Source organism: Giraffa tippelskirchi, chromosome 11 (assembly GCF_054371585.1).
Source record: "Giraffa tippelskirchi isolate mGirTip1 chromosome 11, T2T-mGirTip1v1.2.pri, whole genome shotgun sequence".
Classification (NCBI taxonomy): Eukaryota; Metazoa; Chordata; class Mammalia; order Artiodactyla; family Giraffidae; genus Giraffa; species Giraffa tippelskirchi.
Window position 1 is genome coordinate 119,623,100 of NC_137285.1, and position 20,812 is coordinate 119,643,911.

The 20,812-nt window shown below is 35.0% G+C and overlaps 2 protein-coding genes across 6 annotated transcripts in view; one reads left to right on the forward strand and one right to left on the reverse strand.

The window, feature by feature from the left end:
• NLRP14 (NLR family pyrin domain containing 14) overlaps nt 1–9,349 on the reverse strand; it is a 60,739-nt gene extending 51,390 nt beyond the window's left edge. Inside the window, exons 1-3 of the mRNA XM_081540839.1 lie at nt 9,293–9,349; nt 4,460–4,608; nt 4,121–4,269 (exon numbers count right to left, since the gene is read on the reverse strand). The gene's annotated coding sequence lies outside the window, so the exon portion shown is untranslated. The remainder of the gene's footprint in view (nt 1–4,120; nt 4,270–4,459; nt 4,609–9,292) is intronic.
• ZNF214 (zinc finger protein 214) lies at nt 74–19,332 on the forward strand. 5 transcript variants are annotated; one of them, XM_081540889.1, is made up of 7 exons: nt 74–316; nt 664–721; nt 1,351–1,439; nt 8,680–8,895; nt 9,026–9,073; nt 15,202–15,362; nt 16,486–19,332. In XM_081540889.1, exons 6-7 carry the CDS (start codon nt 15,236–15,238, stop codon nt 18,174–18,176), a joined length of 1,818 nt encoding a protein of 605 aa, XP_081397015.1. In that variant the 5' UTR covers nt 74–316; nt 664–721; nt 1,351–1,439; nt 8,680–8,895; nt 9,026–9,073; nt 15,202–15,235; the 3' UTR covers nt 18,177–19,332. The 5 variants fall into 5 exon arrangements, with proteins under 5 accessions (XP_081397015.1, XP_081397017.1, XP_081397012.1 ...); XM_081540891.1 differs by lacking the exon at nt 9,026–9,073 and having other exon boundaries at nt 16,486–17,166; nt 17,416–19,332; XM_081540886.1 differs by lacking the exon at nt 9,026–9,073.
• The last annotated feature ends 1,480 nt before the right edge of the window (nt 19,333–20,812 follow it).

The window sequence follows — 20,812 nt, forward strand, 5'->3', positions numbered from 1 at the left end:
CGATCTTTCTGGCCAATCAGGAGCCACGTCCTCCGGCGCGCTCCTTTCCTGCCCCGCCCCCTCCCGTCTCCATGGGAACCCTCTGAGTGTGCCTTCCGAGGCCCGAGGCTTCGGTTTTGGTCAAGCGGGGTGGTAGACATTGTTTGGACTGGGTATTTGGGTTGGTCCCTGTTCCTCTCCAGAAGCTCCGTAAGTGACGCGGACTCTCGGGAGCAGCGAAACAGAAGCAGACAAGGACGAGGAGAGCTGTGGCAGAAGAGAGAGGGCCAGGGGTCGAGAAGCCGCTCAGGCTTAGAAATCTCGGACTGCAGTGTAGGTGGGTCCTTCACAACCGCCCTCCCCACGTTAAAACTGAAGGGGAAGGAGAGAGGAGGCAGAGGCAACTTGGGTCCTCGGGCCGGGGTGCTCGGGGCTGGGAGGTGCTGGGACGGAGGTCTGGATGCAGAACAGAGGCCGCCTGTGTCTCCGCGGCAGGAGCAGAGGCCCTGTGGATCCTGCTCTGAGAGAACAGTTTGTACGTCTGAACCCGGAGCTTCAGATGTACAAACTCTGGCGGCCCTTGGTGTGTAGGGGGTAGTGCAAACCTGTCCAGCTCCTGGAACACTATGAATCAGTTTTCTCTGTAGAGAAAGAGGGCTCTTAACTGTTAATCATTTTCTCCAGGGACCTGTGATCAGCAAGGGAGGACGGAGTGGCAAAGACTAGTGCCCCCATTTTACAGGTGAGGAAAGTGAGGCCCTAGGAGGTCTAGAAGTTTGGTCTTTTTCAGAGTTCTACAAGTGGTTGGTGAGATTATGATCACGTCGTGGAAGCCCTAGATCTGGGTTCTTCTGCTAAGACTCTGTACTCTGATCTAATAGTAAATCCAGTATTTATGTTGTAAGAAGTGGGGCGGGAGAGGGTGATGGAATTAACCTTTTTACGTAACTGACTGAACAAAATTTAAAAAATGCTTTCAGAAAGCAGCTTTTTAAGTGTGCTGCTGTTATTCCAATTGTTTTTATTTTTCTTGTTAATAATAAACTAGGCAAATTTTGAGGCTCAGAGAGGTTAAATTACATGGAAAGCATCTGTATTCCTGGAGGGACTAAACTTTGAGATCAAATTCTATGTTTTCATGCCCAGACTAGAACTGTACTTTTCTAGATGTTCAGAAATGAGGTTCTGAGTGCAAATTCATATAACTCTCCTTTCTGGTCCTTGAAAGGGCACAGAAATGTTCTTGGGCTCTTTCTGACCTCTTTCTGGGATTTTTGGGGGTCACACTCAAATCTTCATGCATGGGGATTGTAGTGAGTTTGGGAATTTCAAGTCATGCCAGTCTTTCATTCCTCCTCTCTTCTCTCTCAGCTCAGCCTTCTCAACATTCCACCCTTCCCTAAAAAAGGAGCACAAAGGAGGAAAGAATGGTCACTCTTTCACTCACAGTCTGATCCTGGGTGAGTAGGACTGTTTTCTCTTATTTATAAAATGCCCATGACTTTTCCATGGATAGCAGGAGTAGTGGAAGTGGCAACAGGGATGGATGGACCAGACTGAATAGAACATGTTCCTCATTTGCCTGGGAAGCTTTCAAGTCTCCTATGCAGCAAGCCCCTGCCTCCCGCCCCGGGTCTTTTCTTGACATTTACTCATTCAGCCAGCCAATCATTCAAGTCTACTACATAATTCATACTGTCTTTGATACCCTGAGATAAATAAATGTCAGAATCTATTTCCTTAATCTTGGGCAAATAAACCACATGAGGTTAACAAGAATTTCTAAAGTTACCATGTTAAACAGTGCTGGAATGAGTGGCAATTTTAAGTAAAAGACAGGAGCAGGTACTCAAATTTGAATCATTATTATGAATTGGAAGATATCATTCCAGCAGGAAGACCATCATTTACTCTCCGGCAGAATATGAGGGGCTTCCCTGGTGGCTCAGCGGTAAAGAATCCGCCTGAAATGCAGGAGCTGCAGGAACCGCAGTTTTGATCCCTGGGTCAGGAAGATCCCCTGGAGGGGTAAATGGCAAACTATTCCAGTATTCTTGCCAGGAGAATCCCATGGACAGAGGAGCTTGGCGGGCTCAGTCCATAGGGTCACAAATAGACATGACTGAAGTGACTTAGCACACACACATATGCAAAGATTAGTATATATAAAAAAATTTGAATCATGATAGATAGGCTTCATGAGGGCAGAGAATGTTCCCAGTATCTAGAACAATGCCTGGCATATAGTAAACACTCAATGAATAGCTGTTGAATATGTGAATGCTTATTATATGTTTCATTTTTTCATTTAACATATGAAGTGGACATTTTTCCAAGTATGTTTTGGTAGCATGAGTTTTAATGGCTATATAATTTTTCATTCCAAGTGTATACCATGCTTTATTTAAATTTTCTTTTATTGGGAAAAACTTAAGTATTTCCCAATATTTTGCTATTATAAGCAACTTCTAATAAATATTCTTATAATTTATTAAGTGTATTTCCATTTCCTCAAAATGTGTTCTGGGAAATAAGATAATAGAGCCAAAGAATACAAACTTGTTTTAGGCTTTTGAAAAACTTAAGTTCTTTTTTAGAAATATTGCATAAACTAACTGGTACAACCATGTAATGAAAGATCTTGTGTTGCTGAACCTTTACCAGCATTGAATATTATTTTTAAAATTTAGCCTTGAATTGCATCTTTTCAGTCTTTATTAAGACTGATCATTTTAAACATATACTTCTTGATCATTTGCATTCCTTCTTTGATAAAACGACTGGACATACATAACCTTTTTTCCTATTGATTTTTTTTTCCATATGATAAAAGGTGTACTTTGTATGTAAAATACAGCAACCATTTGTTGTATGCTATAAGCGTTTCTCTAAGTTATCATTTGTCTTTTACTTTTAAGGACTTCTTTGTTTATATAACTTAAATTTACATAAAGTGAATCTTATTTCTTTTATTTATATGTATAGTTTTATGCTCTGAAAGTTCTTCATCCCAAGTCTAATACATAATTACTTTTATCTTCCTCAATTATTTCTTATGGTTTCAAATATTTTAAAAATGTAACTCTTAAACTTATCAGGTATTTATTTTGGTGTGAGAAAAAAATACAAAGAATATATGGAAACATATATGTGCAATTTAAAATACAATGATAGCATAGGTACCCACCATATAGACCAGCAAATACTTTTAAAAGCCCCCTGATAAGCCCACAACTTCACTCTTCCTTCTCCTAGAGAGGCAACTGATACCTTAAATGTTGTGTTTGGCATTCCCTAGCTTTTGTGTGCGTGTGTAGTTTTAACTACCTATGTCTGTGTCGCTAAACTAAATTGTTTAGTTTTGCCTATTTTTAACATTAGATAAATGGAATTGCTGTATATATTTTGTGAATGGCTACTTTAGCATAACATTAGATTTTTACAGTGCAACCATGTTGATGCATGTATCTGTAGTTTATTTTCACTGCTGTGTACTATTTCACAGTATAAAAAACAGCTTATTTATCCAACATAGTGTTGTTGTGCCTTCTGGATTATTTCCAGCGTTTTTGCTACTACAGCAGTCATACTCGAAATGCTCTTACACATGTCCTCTGGTTTTCATATGTAAGTTTCTTTAGGATACAAACCTTGTAGTGGAATTTCTGGGATGTTGAACTCCCTCACCATTGCTCATAATTTTCAGTTGATTTTCTTGGACTTCCCAGAAAAACAATCACACCCTCTACAGATAATTTTGTCTGCTTGCACTAGCAAATGCTTTCATATTAATGGCTGTAAAACAGTGGATTTGTAGTATCCTTGTTGTTTCCAATTTTAATGGGAATATCTTTAATGTTTTACCTTTGGATTTGAACTCTTTTTGCATGTCTTTGTTTTGGTAACTTGCTTTGTTTGTAGGTTTAAATGAAGGACCAATGTTGAACTTTAAGAGATACCTTTTGGGCATTGATTAAAGTAACTATATGACTTTTCTTATTTGACATTATGATTATGGCTTATAACTAATAGATTTTCTCTTATGAACCTTCCTTTGCTTTTTTGGAATGAACCACCATTTCATCATGCTATAATATACTTTGGTACTGTAGCAGATTACATTTTCCAAAGATGGCCATACCTATAATTTATCCTATCCTTCACGCTCTTTCTGCAATGTGACTTTCACACTTCTGACCAAAAGGTGGAATCTATGACCCCTCCTCTCAAATCTGGTGGAGTGTTTGCCTCAGCCAATGGAGAACAACATTGGAGAACAATTGGAGAACACTGAAAAACAATGGAGAACTCAATGGAGAAAACCACAACAGCAGAAGTGATGCTATGTGACTTCCCATGCTAAATCATTAAAAGGATGCAACTTTTGCTTGCCCATCTCTCTCAAGAAACTTGCCACCATGTTGAGAGGTAGCCCAGGCCACAAGAAAGGACCAAGCAGAAAGAAAGTGAGACAGCCAACCTGCCAGCCGTATGAGTGAGCCACCCTGGATTGAATCCTTCAGCCCAGTCAAGCCTGTAGATGACTGCAGAGCTGGCTGACAACTCCGCAGAATCTCATGAGCGGTCCAAGTCAGAACTGCCCAGCCAAGCCACCCTTGAATATCTGACCTAGAGAAACCATGAAAGATAATAATCACTGTTTTAAGCCACTCAATTTTGAAGTAACTAGTTATGTGGCAGTAGATTATAAATACAGGTGTTGCTGAATTTTATTGACCTTATATTTTACTTTATTTACTTCTGAAGTTTGTCAGTATTCATTAGTAATATAAATCTATAGTCTTCTGACTTTTGCCATCTCTTTTCTTGAGTTTCTTAAAATTTTGATAATTTTTTATATGCCTTGGAATAATTTAATAGAATCAAATAATCTGCTCTTTGAAAATTTGAAAGAATTCATTTAAGGAAACTTTTGGGTTGTTATTGTGAAAGTCACATGTCTTCGATAACTTAACCAATTTGTTTCAAAATATCTGATCTGTTCATGGTTTTTCCCTTTTCTTGGGGCCATATCAAAAGGTTTTCCAGGAGAAGATAAATTCCTATCCAGATTTTCAGATTTATTTTCTAAAGAATTATGGGAAGTGCCCACGTAATGTTCAGTTAAACGTTTATCTATTGTTTTTTCACTAATCTCATTTCTAACTTTTTTGTTTGCCCACCCCTTTTTTTGTAGCTAGTCAGGGATTGATATATTTTCTTGTTAATATTTTTCTCACAAAGAACTAGCCCTTGGATTCATTTAACAATGGTAAATGTTTTTCAATTCCAACACTTTCTTTTACTGACTTTGTAACTTTCCCTTTAACATTTAAATGTTTAATCCATCTAATGTTCTCATTGTATATGCTATCAAGTTGGAATCCAACTTTATTTTTTCTCATATAGTTAATCAGTTTCACCACTAATATAAATAATCCATTCTTTTTTAATACCATCTTTATTGTTAATAAATTTTCATATATAAACAAGTACATTCCTTATTCTCTGAATCCTCAATTCCATTCTACTGGCCTATTCTGATTTTACTGCTGTCGTTTGGTGATATGTTGATATTTGGGAGGACAAGTGTTCCTTGGTTTACGTAAGTCTTTATGGACTTATTTTCCCTCCCTATAAATTTTAGGGGGAAAAGTATATTGCTCAAAAAATCCAGCTAGAAATTTGCTTGGAGGTATATGAATTTGAGTCATCGCATCCAAGAACATGCAGGCGTGCTTCTTCTTTTATTCAGATAATCTTTTTAATATTTCATTGGAATCTGAAAATTGTCGTCAAAGATAAAACTTTTATAAGATAGGTTTTTTTTTTGTTTTTGGCTGTTGTGAATGATATCTTATTTCCTGATAATTGATTGCTGCTATCGTGATGCTTTTGCTTTATCTTGTTTGGTAATTTTGCTGAACTTGCTCATTAATTTATGGTTTATCCATATACTTTTGTTTTCCTAGGTAAATGACCATAACATGCAGATAATGACATTTTATGTTTTTTCTTCTAATCCTTATGCTTATTTCTTTTTCTTTTCTTCTACTATTTGTCAGAAACCTTGGTACTATTTTGAAAGCAGTGGTGATAGTGTGTATCCTTATCTTGTACCATCATAAAAGGAATACATATAAAATTTCTCCATTAATCTTATTGTTTGATGTGGATTCTTAGTATATAATCTTTACAAATTTAGGTAGTTTCTTTTTATTTCTAGTTAGCTAAAAGTTTTTTTAGGACTTATATAGGTGGTAAAAATTATTATCTTTAGTACACAATTTTTCTGCATCAGTTGAGATAATCATGGTTTTCTTCTGTAGTCTATTACTAGAGTGAATTATGTTGATTAATTTTTCATGTTGAACTGTTCTCCATTCCTGTTATAATTATGCTTTATCATGATGCACAGTTTTCATACATTTTTGAATTAAGTTAGCTAATATCTATTTAGGACTTTCTACATATTTATCAAACTTAAAGATGGGCCTATAGTTTTATTCTTTTGTATTCTTATCAGGTCTTGTAATCAAGATTACACTGGCCATATAATGAAGTCAGTAATTTTTACTTTCTATTTTCTAAAATAATTTGATTGTAATAGTAATTAATTAAACATTTAATCAAATGTTTATTTAAACATTTGCTAGAACTATAAAACTGTTTGGGCCTGTGATTTTGGGGAAGAGAGAATGAACCTCGGCTGCCATTTCAGTTTCCTTAATACTTACTGGTCTATAATTTTATATTACTCTTAAAATCTATTTTGGCATTTTATATTGGTATTGTGTACTTTACTAGGAATTTTTCCTTTTATATAGATGTTCATTTGCAGACAGTTCATAATGCCCTTATTTAAAAACTTATATCTGTGGTTATTTCCTCATTTTGTCTTCTATTTGGTTTGTAATCATCTTTTTAAGAAAATCAGACTTCTAGAGATCTGACTTAAATTTTTTTAATTTATTTTTTTAATTGAAAGATAATTGCTTTATAGAATTTTGTTTTCTGTCAAACCTCAGCATGAATCAGCCATAGGTATACATATACCCCCTCCCTTTTGAATCTCCCTCCCATCTCCCTCCCCATCCCACCCCTCTAGGTTGATACAGAGCCGCTGTTTGAATTTCCTGAGCCATACAGCAAATTCCCTTTGGTTATCTATTTTACATATGGTAATATAAGTTTCCATGTTACTCTCTCCATACATCTCACCCTCTCCTCTCCTCTCCCCATGTCCATAACAAAGCAAGGCAGCAGTGGAGAAACAGACATAGAGAATTGACTTCTTAATTTTTAAGAGTATCTTTTGACTTTATGCATTTTCTCATCATCTGTTTATTGCACCTTTGACTCTCAGCTTTATTCTCCATTTCTGAAGTTTGCTTATTTTTTTTAAAGCGGGAGGGTTTCTGTTTTCTAAGTTTCTGAGTTGAATGCTTAGGTTGATTATATGTAGCCATTCTTATTTCCTTGAAGTACTTTTTTATTTGGATCTTGAAAAGTTTGAAATGTAATTATTCAATTCAAATTTTTCTTATCATTATATTTTCCTTTTAAGTTTAAGGGCTATTTAATATGTTACTTGGTTTTTTATTGTTAATAGTTCCTAATTTTATTACATTCTATGTAAAGAATATATTTTGCATTATATTAATCCTTTGGAGTTTATTTAGATTTCTTTAAATGGACCACTACATGGCCAATCTTGTAACAATATTGTAGGTGCATGAAAATGTGTTTTTAGTGTTTTAGAAGAGTTCAACACAGATAAAAATAACTAGTGTATTAATTGTATTATCTAGTCTTTATATTGTTGAGTTCTTTGGTTTTGCTTGATCTGTCATTTTCTGAGAGGAGTGTATTAATATCCATAATTACCATCAATGGTATAAATATCTCCTTGAAATTATGATAATTGTTCCTTCATACATTTTGAAATTTTATTTGTGGATGCAATTTAAATATTTTGGATATTTTCTTACTATATTTATTTGAAAGTGAAAGTGAAAATTATTCAGTTGTGTCCGACTCTTTGTGACCCCATAGACTATACAGTTCATGGAATTCTCAAGGCCAGAATACTGGAGTGGGTAGCCGTTCCCTTCTCCAGGGTTACTAATATATAAACACCTATATTTTTGTTCCTTATGGTATTTTTGCCATAAATTTTTTTATTGTGATATAGTTTACATATAACATTATATTAGTTTCAGGTATACAACATAATGATTCTACATTTGTATATGTTGTAAAATGATCACCACAATGTCTAGTTAACATCTATTATCATACACAGTTACAAATTTTTTGCTATAAATTTTATCTCAGCTGAAATTAAATTTGTTATTACAGCTTTTTTTGGTTCATATTTGTGTGGAATATGTTTTTCCATCCTTTTACTCCCATGTTTTTTCTTTTTAGTGTATCTCTTCTAAACCACATATTGAATTTTATTTTTTTAACCTACAAATCTGTGTCTTTTAATCTGTGAGATTAAGCTATACTATTATTTTTGCTATCATATGCCTTTCCTCCTTTCTGTTTCCCTTTGAAACAGGCTGTCTTCTGTTCTTGCTTTATTTTTATAGATTCTACTTTGGTTCTTCTGGTAATTGCCCTTAAAACCCATGTTGACTTTTATTTACTCCTATTGACTTCTTAAACTTATATCTAAGTCATTTTTCCAAACAGACAAGTACTTTGGCACGCTCTCATGTCCCTTTTGGAGAAGGAAACGGCAGCCCACTCCAGTGTTTTTGCCTGGAGAATCCCACGGACAGAAGAGCCTGGCGGGCTCCAGTCCATGGGCCGCAAAGAGTCGGACACAACTGAGCGACTAAACCACCACCACCACGTCCCTTTTCTCGTATCTCCCTCCTCAGTGCCTGTATCGTCAAGAGCTGTAGGGTAGGTGCAGATGTGCTCTCTTTTTCCTTTTTTTGTTCTTAGATTTTGTTTTATTGTTTTTACTTGTTTTATGATAACAATAAACTTTACCGAGGCATTTGATCATCTTTCCTTATTATATCTCATGCAGCCTTTCCTGGATTTGTTTCTTTTCTTAAATGACTTATTAGAAAAATAGGTAAGTGTATACGTTTAAAGCATATTTTGGTTGACTCTTAAAGAATATAAATTATTAATATATGTATGGAATCAAAATCATAGAGGACAAAATGGGAGGAAATGAAAAAATAAAAACCAAAGACAAGAATGGATGAAAGAATTTTTATAAATGATAAGATTTTAGAAATAAGTCCAAATATATTAGTAATCACAATAAATGAACATGGATAAAACTTACCTATAAAAAAACCTGAGTCATAGCAAGTTGATGAAAAACATGATCTTGCTCTCTGCTATTTACTGGAGGCCTACCTAAAGTAATGCCATGAAAAAGGTTAGATGTATTAATCATGAACAAAACGTGTAGCTAAGAATGTGTTTCAAATTATATATAGCAAAACCTGACAAAATTATAGGAATCAAAGTTTCAAATACTTAGAGAATAATTTTAACATCTTCTTGAAAACGACCTTTAAAGAAAAATTTAATTATTGGAGAGAGAACTATGTTTATGGATGGGAAGACAAGAGGGCTATCAAGTTTACATATTGTGGGGAAGGTTCATTTATATAGAAAAGAAAAAACTGTGAGATTTTTCAAACATTTTGGAGAAATGGTGAATTTTGGTTGGTACAGGAAAAGCAACAAAACTGAATCTAGGACACTTGTGCAAGAAAGTAAGGATGTTTTCAAACACTAAAAATGGTCATGTCACAAGAACTTGAAGCCAACCTGAAAGAATTCCCACTAGCCTAAGATAAGGGAGGTTTGAATATGTAAAAGTGAAATGACTGCAATTTGATTGAAACATATCAAATATGTAAAAATCAATTAATTCATAAAAATGCTTAAAAGCAAAACAATTCACATCATACTAGTCACATTTGATGGTTACTCTGCCCCATCTACCATCTAATTACTCTGCAAATTAATTTTCTTAAAGGGGGTAGTTTGGGAAATAAATATTTATCCTGACTTTTTTGATTGGACTACATTTCAGGGTCCAGAAAATTTGTGATGGGGACTTCTTTAGAAGAATTATAGCTTATATGTGTACAAGGGATAGTAGAATTATGAAACCAATTTACAATGTTTAATGACATAACATATCTAAGAAATGATCATCATTTACTTCCAAAACTTTTAAGTGAAAGATTTATGGGAACATTAGAATGGAAGGCTGGAACTTGACAGCACCTGAACCCACTACTTAGTAAATTTAACAGCCCTCAAGGATTGTAACAGGAAGTGTACAACAGGTAGTCTTTCCAGAAAAAAAAAAAAAAAAACTTTAGTCTTCACATGCTTCTGGAATAAAAGGACCAAGTACCAGGAATGGAATAAAGAACAAGTTAAAACACTACAAGGAAACAATTAGCCAAATTATTGATGTGGATGTTCTGTAGAAATGTTATTCAAAGTGTGTCCCTGGAACAGCAGCATTGTCATCACATGCGAATTTATTACAAATGAATCTTGACTCCTATCTAGGACCTAATAAATCACAATCTCTGGGGATGGTGCCCAGGAAACTGTGTTTAGCAAGTTCTCCAGGTGATTCCGATGCTTAATGAAGTTTGAAAACCATTGTTTTACAGGATAAATGTCTGGGTTTCTTTAACAAATCAATGGTGCAATGAATTTTTTTAAAAAGGTAGGAGGTGACTTACAGAACAAGAGAGTTTTAAGGAACACAATAACTAAATACAAATCGACCATTTTTGGATCCTGATTTAGACAATTCAACTAACAAATACTTTTACATTAGAAAAATTAAATTTGAAGTGAGTGCTAGATGATACTATGTAATATAATAGTAATCTTGTTAGACAATTACATTTTTTAAAGTCCCTATCAGTTAATGAAAGATACATATTGCAATATTCCTGAAATAATTATATGTGAAATGACCTTATATTTGGGATTTTCTTTAAAATACTCCAGCCAATAATAATAACAACAATAATAGTAATGGAGGAAGCAGAGGATTAAAACAAGATTCATAAAATGTTGGTAATTATTGAGTGGTTATATGGGACCTCATTTTATCGTCCTCTTTATTACTCATGACTGTTTGAAATTTTCCATACTCAGTTGTTACCAATATAAAGTCTTGGAGAAATTCTGACAAAATTTTAATTCTGGTTGGTGGTACTCAAAGGGCAATAATTTCATTTCTCATTAAATGACTCTAACGTAATCTTTTCCCTTTGATTTTACTTCATGTAATATTAATATTGCAAAGCCTACTTTATTTTGGTCTACAATTTTCTGTTATAGATTATCCTGTCTTTTCATGTTTAATCTTTTACGATTCAGTAATTTGGAGTGTGTCTCTTCTACACAGTATGCCTCTATATTTTAAAACTATTTTAGTATCCTTTTGTCTATTAATAATTTTACTTGCCATCTTAATTTATTCTTTATATAATTCATTGTTTTCCTCTATAGACTTCTACCTACTAATTTTGAATGTAGGTATTGAGCTTTTAACTTTTCTAGTGGAGGAAAGTGTTTCAACATATTTTTAAAAGTATTTTCAAGGGGAGTTTAATAGTGTTTTTGGTAAACTGAAATACGTATGCCTTGTAGTTCTAATTTCTAGAAATATATTTTCTAGAAATATTACGAGTGAGTGTCCCATGATGTATTTAAGAGTTGTTTACTACCATATTATGATAGCCAGAAAAGTGGAAATAATCTCAATGTCCATTAGTATGGGAACAGTTAAATTTTAGAACATTATAACATGAAATGCTATGCAACTTTTACAACAATGCATTAATCATCTATTTCTGCATAACAAATTATATGTAGCAGCTTTTTAAAATGACAAACATTTATTATCTTCCTCAGTTTCTGAGTCAGGAATCTGGGAGTATAGCAATGTGGTTCTGGCTCAGGGTTTCTCATGAGCTTGCAATCAAGCCAACAGCAGGACTGGAAGCCTTCACTGGAAGCCTTCACTGGGGCTGGAGGATCCACTTCTAAGATGGTTCTCACGTGGCTGTTGGCAGATGCCTCATTTCTCACTGAGGACAGAAGGCCTCAATTCCTTACCACATGGGCCTCTCCACAGGGCTGCCTAAGTATTCTTAACGGTATTTTAGGTAGCTTCTCCCAGAGTAACTGATCCAAGAAAAAAGCAAGGAGGAAGAAAAGTGAAAGTGAAAGTCACTCAGTCATGTCTGACTCTGCAACCCTATGGACTATACAGTCCATGGAATTCTCCAGGCCAGAATACTGGAATGGGTAGCCTTTCTCTTCTCCAGAGAATCTACCCGATCCAGGAATCGAACCAGGGTCTCCTGTATTGCAGGCGGATTCTTAACCAACTGAGCTATCAGGGAAGCACACGGAGGAAAATGTAGTGCCTTTTATGGGCTAATCTTGAAAGTTGCACACCATGGCTTCCCCTTCTGCATTTTCTTCTATTCATTAGAACTAAGTCCCTAAGACCAGGCCACATTCAAGGAGGTGGGGAATTAAGCTCTACCTTCTGAAGGGAAGTGTATCAAATAATTTTGGACAAAATCAAATAATTTTGGACATACTTAAAACTCACCACAAATAACACAGGCCTATATGTACTGAAATGGGAAGTTGTACACTATACATTACCTGAAAAAGCAAATTGCAGGATTATGATGTCTTTGTTATGAAAAAAACATTAGTGGGGTATGTATGAAAATAAGGTCAGAAAGGACACAATGAAAACAATAGTGGTTATTTCTTAAGTTATTTGTGTAGGGTAGACTTAATTTTTACTTATATTACTTTAGCATTTTTACAATTTTTATGAACTTACTTTCAGTAAAAGATACTAGACTCTTAATCTCTAGTATATTTAAAATATAAATTCTTAAATCTTTCTTAAAATGACAATCAAAACCAGTAAAAACATACTGGGTTTTATATACTATACTTTTTAAAAAGTGAAGGACCAGTGAGTTCCTTTATTTTTCATACTGACAACCAGTTTGTCAGTTTCTGAGAATCCCAATTTGTATATTAAGTAGACTTACTGTCTTTAAAATTTTTAGCATTTATAAACATTTAAAAAATAAATAGCACTGTATTTTCTCATTCTTGAATTCATATTTTTGATTAATGTTTTACTTTTTAGACACAGATTTTTATTTAGTTTATTTGGAAAATGGTACCTGGTTGGTATATTTTGAATCCTTGAATATTTCAGTATATCTTCCTTTTGTCCTTCTATATTAACATCATATGGCTGTATGTGGAAATCTTGATTTACCACCCTTTACAAGCTGTTTTTAACTTCTCTCACTTTTGCTTAGGAGGTAAAGCAGCAGTAGGCCTGTGTTTAAAAACCACTACTTTGTAACTACAGGACCTTGTAATAGTCACTTAATTTTGCTAAATTTAGATTCCTCTTTTCTGTAGTGTTGATAATAATACCTTACTGGATTGTTGTGATGATAAATGAGATAAGGTAGCCTATTTCACATAACTGCCCCTAACTGCTAGATAATATCTAGCTGCTGCTATGATTATAATTTTATGACAATGATAGTTTAGTTTTCTTCCATTTTATTGTAATCTCCTTAAAAGTATCTATTTCTTTTATTCTTAATATTTATTGAACATTTTAAATTGAACTTTATAATTAAAAATATGTCATCAAAGAAATAAAATGAATTTGTTACACAACCAACTTATGATCTGTTCTACTAAAATAATTATTTTTAGACAGAATACATGCATTTATCCCTTCAACTTTCTAGAACTGCATAATAATTAAAATCCAAGAAATTTATGAACTTACAATGATGAAACTGAAGAGCCATCAGCAAATCAGAAATTTCTACAAAAACCTGGATGGCAACAGTAGGAACAGTGATAAGAGCCATTTAGGGCTAAAGATGTTACATCCCACAATACAGCAGAGTAATACAGACAAGAAAGGAACTGATGAGCCCTGTGAACTTTGGAGAAACTCAAATCCATACACCATTTGGGGCAGAAGGCCAGCCATTAAAAGACCACCCTAAAATATTTCCAGAGAGGAAAGGAAAAGTTGCCTACAAAGGAATTACAGAGTTGATTGTTTTTTTTAAATCAGTCTTGGCAACATTAAAAGCTTATAAAACAGTGAAATAGTTTTAAGGAAAAATATTTTCACTCTAGAATTCTATACCCAGTCACTTGTGAGGGACAGAAAGACTTCAGGTATACAGTGATTCAAATGATTCTTGGGAATCTTTCCTAGTAACTGTTTGGAGATTCTCCTTTGAAGAAAACCTCATCTGTTTCTCACCTTCGCTTTTTTCAGTGGCTAAAAAGCATAATGTTCACAGGCTTGATTGAACTCATGTTGTTATGTGCCTCCCAATTAATGCAGTAAATCACAAGAGAGGAAGAGTCATGTGATTTTGAAAATGGAGCACTAAAGAGTAGCAGGCCCTGATTGGAACAGAAAGATAGACTTTCCAAAATAAAAGGGGTGGGCAAGGGAATGAGACACTTGATAAAACAGATTATATAAAGCCTTTTAAACAAATCAAGAATTTGAGGACAGTAAATTTAACAAGTAAAAATTAAACAGGTAATCCTCCCCAAAAGTGTATAATCATATTCAAAATTATACAAGTGCTGCTTATTGATTTAACCAGAAAATTAGCAATAATGCTATAGGAGGATGTAGAGTAGGGGTAGGAAGTAAATAGATAATGTCTAAAATGACCAATCATGAAGCAATAATACAAGCAACATGAAGCGATATTGTTATAGTTGGCAAACAGTTCTTGTTCAAAGTGTGTAGACCTGGATCCTAGCTGCAGTACCTCCAGGTTCATGACCTTGGGAATTAATCTTTTTCAACTATTATTTACTAATGTGTAAATGGGGATAATAATAGTATCTGCAACACAGGATCACTATGAGGATTACTTGAGATATATGTGAAGTACTTACCTGGCCCAGCGGTTAGTAGACAAATGGCATATAAATGTTTCTTATGATGGTGATGGTATTCAGTGACTGTATACATTGTTTAACCACTTGACCTATATTATGTCTCTTCTTACTTTTCTTGTCTTTCTTCATTATTAGAGTTATTTCTTTTTGGCTTACCACTTATGTTACCTGCTGAATGTTTTTTTCCTTGTCCGTCTTATTTAGATTGCTTCTTCCTAGAAAGCTAATCTTCGACCAGATGGCAGTAACATTTGAAGATGTGACTGTTACTTTTACTTGGGAGGAGTGGAAGTTCTTGGATGCTTCTCAGAAAAAGCTCTACAGAGAGGTCATGTGGGAGAATTACACAAATGTCATGTTAGTAGGTAAAGTTATCCCAACTCTTAGGGAATAAGGTTAGTTTCTTCTGGGACCTGTTTTGTTGAGTATTTTGGTTCTTTATCTGATTGCTGTATTGAGGTAAAAGAGATTCTCAAAAATGGGTCTTAAATCACATGAAAAATAACAGATAAAGAAAACAAGGTATCTTCCAAAACATTTTGGCTATGTAATTAATAGGTGTTTGTGATTATTATTATTTGTGAATATTTTCTGGATTACACATAAAGCACAATTTCCACCTACAATTTTGTGCAGTCCTAATTTGTTCTCATTTCATGTTCTATTTGTATAAGTTAGCTTTTGCTATATAACAAACTGCCCTAAACTTAGTAACTTAAAACTTTGTTATGTTTCATGATTCCAGTTGGTTACATGGATCTTCTATCAGGAGTGACTTGATTGGGGCTAGATGGTCTAAGATAAAGCTGGATAGCCTGACTCACATGTCTGGCAGTTGGTCAGTATCAGTGTTATAATGGCCATGTGTTGACCATATGTGTCTCTTCAAGGAGGCCAGCCCAGGCTCATTTGCATGATGGTGATCACAGGACTATTAAAACCAGCAAAAGAGACCAACCCCAAACTACAAGTACTTTTCAGATTTCTGTTTGTCTCACTTTTGTCCCAGTGACCAAAGCAAATTATAGAGTCAGTATGTAAGAGGAACACCCAAAGATGTAAATAAGCAGAGAGGTTTTTTTTTTTTGACACAATCTACTACACTATTTCAGAACAAAAAATAGAAACAGGTATTTTATTTCTTATAATAATTTCCCAAATAGAGTAATCTAATTAAATCTCAGTCTTTAAGACAATTTCCAGGAAGCCAATCACTTTCTCTTTTATTTCTAACAGTACTTGGTAAGTAGTAGATGCTCAAGGTATGTTTATTGAATGAATGAGTGAAATGAATAAATCTATGAATGAATAAACAAATGAATTTCACACCCAAATATGGAGCAGCCTAAGTCATAACCCTTCTTTCTCACTTGTGCCCACACATATATTCCTATAATTCTGGAGCTTGTTGACTGAGATCCTTGGAAATTTTTAAACATAGAGAGCTGGATTATCTGCTTACCAGTGGATTATCTGCTTATATTTTAGGAAATTGGAAAGAGAGCTGCAAACCCCAGGAAGAAAGATTCAGATATTTAGAACATGAAAATCTTTCCTGCTGGCAAGGCTGGAAGACTGCCAGCACTCAGATATATGAGAATAAAAACTATGTGGAACTGGTTCAAGGTATAGATTCCAAAGACCTAAAGCAGCAACACCTTTCTCACTATCAAGAATGGTCAACACTCCCCACACAAGTAGCAGGGTATGGGAACTATGAACTGACTTTTGAAAGCAAAAGTCCCAGGAACTTAGAATATACCAAGTGTATACCTTGTCAGTCCTTAGAAAGGAAACACTCTGATGATGATGGTAGAAAAATCTATGTGAGTGATTCATGTGGTTTTCAAGGACACAGATACCATGTTGGCATATCCAGGAAAAATCTCTCTATGGAAAAAGAACAGACGCTCATACGTCAGCATTCTATCCCAGGACAGGAAGCCTTTCCAGAGTACATTGGGGAGATATGCCAAAATGACCTGCTGAAAGGCTCTATGGAAGAGAAATACTGTGGATGTAAAAAATGTAAAGAAATTTATTACTGGAGCTCACAGTGTGTTCTCCACAAGAGAAATCAACTTGGAGAAAAGTTCTCTCCATACTCCATCAGCCCCACATGCTTCCCTCAGAGATCAGACCTATTCAGACATCCAAGAATCCACAGAGGTAAGCAGCTGTACAGATGTGATGAAGTTGGCAGTAACTTTAGTCAGAGCTTCAGTGTTCACTTTCATCAGCGAGCCCACCCAGGGGAGGTACCTTATGTATGTAACCTGTGTAGTAATAGCTTCAGTCAGATCCCCAGGCTTCACCATCATCAAAGAGTCCACCTGGAAGAGAAACTCTATAAATTGCAGTGTGATAAGGACCTCGGTAGAAATCCATTGCTTCACATTCACCAGAGACTTCACATAGGAGAGAAGCCTTTTAAGTGTGATCAGTGTGGTAAGAGTTTTAGTCGGAGTTCAGTACTTCATGTTCATCAGAGAGTCCACACCGGAGAGAAACCATATAAGTGTGATGAGTGTGGTAAAGGCTTCAGTCAGAGCTCAAATCTTCGAATTCATCATTTAGTCCACACAGGAGAAAAGTCCTATAAATGTGGTGACTGTGGAAAGGGCTTTACCCAGCGCTCAAATCTTCAAATCCATCAGAGAGTGCATACAGGAGAGAAGCCATACAAATGTGACAACTGTGGGAAGGACTTTAGCCACAGCTCAGATCTTCGCATTCATCAGAGGGTCCATACGGGGGAGAAACCCTATATTTGTCATGAATGTGGGAAGGGCTTCAGCAAGAGTTCAAAACTTCACACTCATCAAAGAGTGCATACTGGAGAGAAACCCTATAAATGTGAACAGTGTGGTAAAGGTTTCAGTCAGCGTTCACATCTTCTCATTCATCAGAGAGTCCATACAGGAGAAAAACCCTATAAATGTGATGACTGTGGAAAGGGGTTTAGTCACAGCTCAAATCTTCACATTCACCAGAGGATCCACACAGGAGAGAAGCCTTATCAATGTGCTAAGTGTGGTAAGGGTTTCAGCCACAGCTCAGCTCTTCGAATTCATCAGCGAGTCCACACAGGAGAGAAAACTTATAAATGCCATGAGTATTACAAGGGATTCAATCAGAATTCACATCTTTACAATAACTACAAAAGAGAAACCTTGTAATTCCATTCATTTTGTTGTAACAGCTTTAATCAAAGCTTAACTTTAAGCCTAGTAAATGCTGCTAGAAAAAAATGCTATAAATAACCCAAATAATCCCAAGCAACATTTAAAATTTCCTCTATTTCCTACTAAGAATCATTTGCTTTAAGAAGAGATGCTTAGGACAGTATGTTAAACTATTTTCTTTTTCTACTGTATATATTAGGTATAGTAGTGTTGTGTGTTAGTTGCTCAGTTGAGTGTGACTCTTTGCAACCCCATGGATGGTAGCCTGCCAGGCTCCACTGTGCATGGAATTCTCCTGTCAAGAATACTGGAGTGGGTAGCCATTCCCTTCTCCAGGGGATCTTCCTGACCCAAGGATTGAACCCAGGTCTCCTGCATTGCAGGCAAATTCTTTACCATCTTAGCCACCAGGGAAACCCCATATGCATAGTCATTATAAAATATGTAAATGAGTCAAGAAGAAAACGTCTCATCCTATTTCATTCTAAGTCTTTTTTCTGTGCATTTGCATGTGCATGAAATCATACTGTATGTTCAACTTTGTGTTTTCACTGACTTCAAAACATTTGCTTGTATTTTGGTTTGAATTGAAACTGGCTAGCTCTCAATGAACAGCAAGAATCTTGACTCAACTGTAAAGTCCCTTAGAAGCTACAGGAAAAAAAAAAAGAAAACACACAAAACCCGTAACTCAAACTGGCAGACAACTCAAATATGGAAGAATTAACTAAAGGGTCAGTAAATTTCAATTGCTTATGACAAAAGATCAGAAAACCTGTATTTCCCTTTATCCAAGACAGTATATCTTAGATAATTTATTTCTCTCAACCAGAAAACTCAAGAACCATCCTTTTCTTGCAAGGGTGCTACACTCTGAAGTTACCATAACACTCCCACCCATTCCCCTACCCAATGTTTTACATTTATGCATTCGTTTAGACCCTAGGAGGTATGGAAAACATCTGGTTATCTACAAAACCTAAGAGGGAGAATGGATACAGAACTCTGCAATAGTAAATGTCAAAAGACAGTGTAATAACACCTTCAGAATTGTGAGACTCAAAAATCGGTTATCACCTATATTTTTTCTTATCAACTAAATTGTCTTTATATTTATAGGTAACAGATAAGCAAAAAAAAAAAAAACAAACCAGAAAACATATATGTACCTTTCTTAAACAGATCTCAAGAATGTGGAAGTCATAATGTAAAAGGACTAGTAACAAACACTAAAATCAGTTAAACATGCAGTTAATTCTGAATTGTTAATTTGTTTACAAAACTTGAAAAATGTTAAAATAGTTGTGCAAGAAAATATTTGATATAGAAATGCTGCATATAAAAACATTATATGTTAAAGACTGGATGGGATAGTAGGATTATCAGATAAAGGAATCCAGGACATCTAATTAGGTCTGATTTTTCAGATCAGTTCAGTCGCTCAATCGTGTCTGACTCTGTGACCCCATGGACTGCAGCACGCCAGGCTTCCCTGTCCAACACCAACTCCCAGAGCTTGCTCAAGCTCACATCCGTCGAGTCGGTGATGCCATCCAATCATCTCATCCTCTGTCATCCCCTTTTCCTGCCTTCAATCAGGTTTTTATGAATTTTCATCATATATCTGATTTTTCAGATATACAATGATCATTTTTTTATAAGTATGTCCCAAATATTGCATGGGACTTATACTAAGAAAGTATTTGCTTATATGAAATTCAAACTTAACAGCACCCTGTGTTTTTATTTGCTAAACTTGCCAACAAGATGAGGGAAGAATAGCAAAAGAAAGTATGCTACATTTCTGGTCTTAAATAGCATGGATTCATTACATCTTCTTGAATTTTACAATTCTGGAAATAAAGGCCTAAAAATTTTTTTTACAGAGTTCAAAATTACAATTAAAAGGACTAACGAAAGCACATACATTTCAAAACAGGAAGATAAAAACAACGAATATTCAGCCCCTAAAGCAAAAGGCAGAAAACAAAAACAATATGAAGATGATTTAAAAAATTAGAGAACACAGATCAAGATGAGAGCAAATCAGATTTATCAAAATAGCTTAAATCTCCCTTTAAGAAGTTTTGAAAACCCTTGATTGAATTAAAATTTTACATATATGTGATTAAAAGACTATAGCAAAATGATACTGGTTAACTGACCAATTTTCAACTTCTCAGTATGGATTTATTGATTAATCTTATTCAGATAAGAGAACAGGCAAATGTTTATCAGGCAAACATAAAGGTATGTCTACAATATGTTTTAAAAGTTAATTTAAATGAACTAATTATAAAACCCATTAAGGTGGGTAAAAATATAAAAATCAATAACTTTCTAAATTCTTAATCAGAAAAATACTATGGGTGCAAAATAGAGTTTGTAATGCTAAGTGAAAGTCATTTCCATTGTGTCTGACTCTTGCGACCCCATGGACTATACAATCCATGGAATTCTCCAGGCCAGAATACTGGAGTGGGTAGCCTTTCCCTTCTCCAAGGGATCTTCCCAACCCAGGGATCGAACCCAGGTCTCCTTCATTGCAGGCAGATTCTTTACCAGCTGAGCCACAAGGAAAGCCCTTATAATACTAAGTTTTCTTTAAAAGGAACAAATAGCAAAAATGT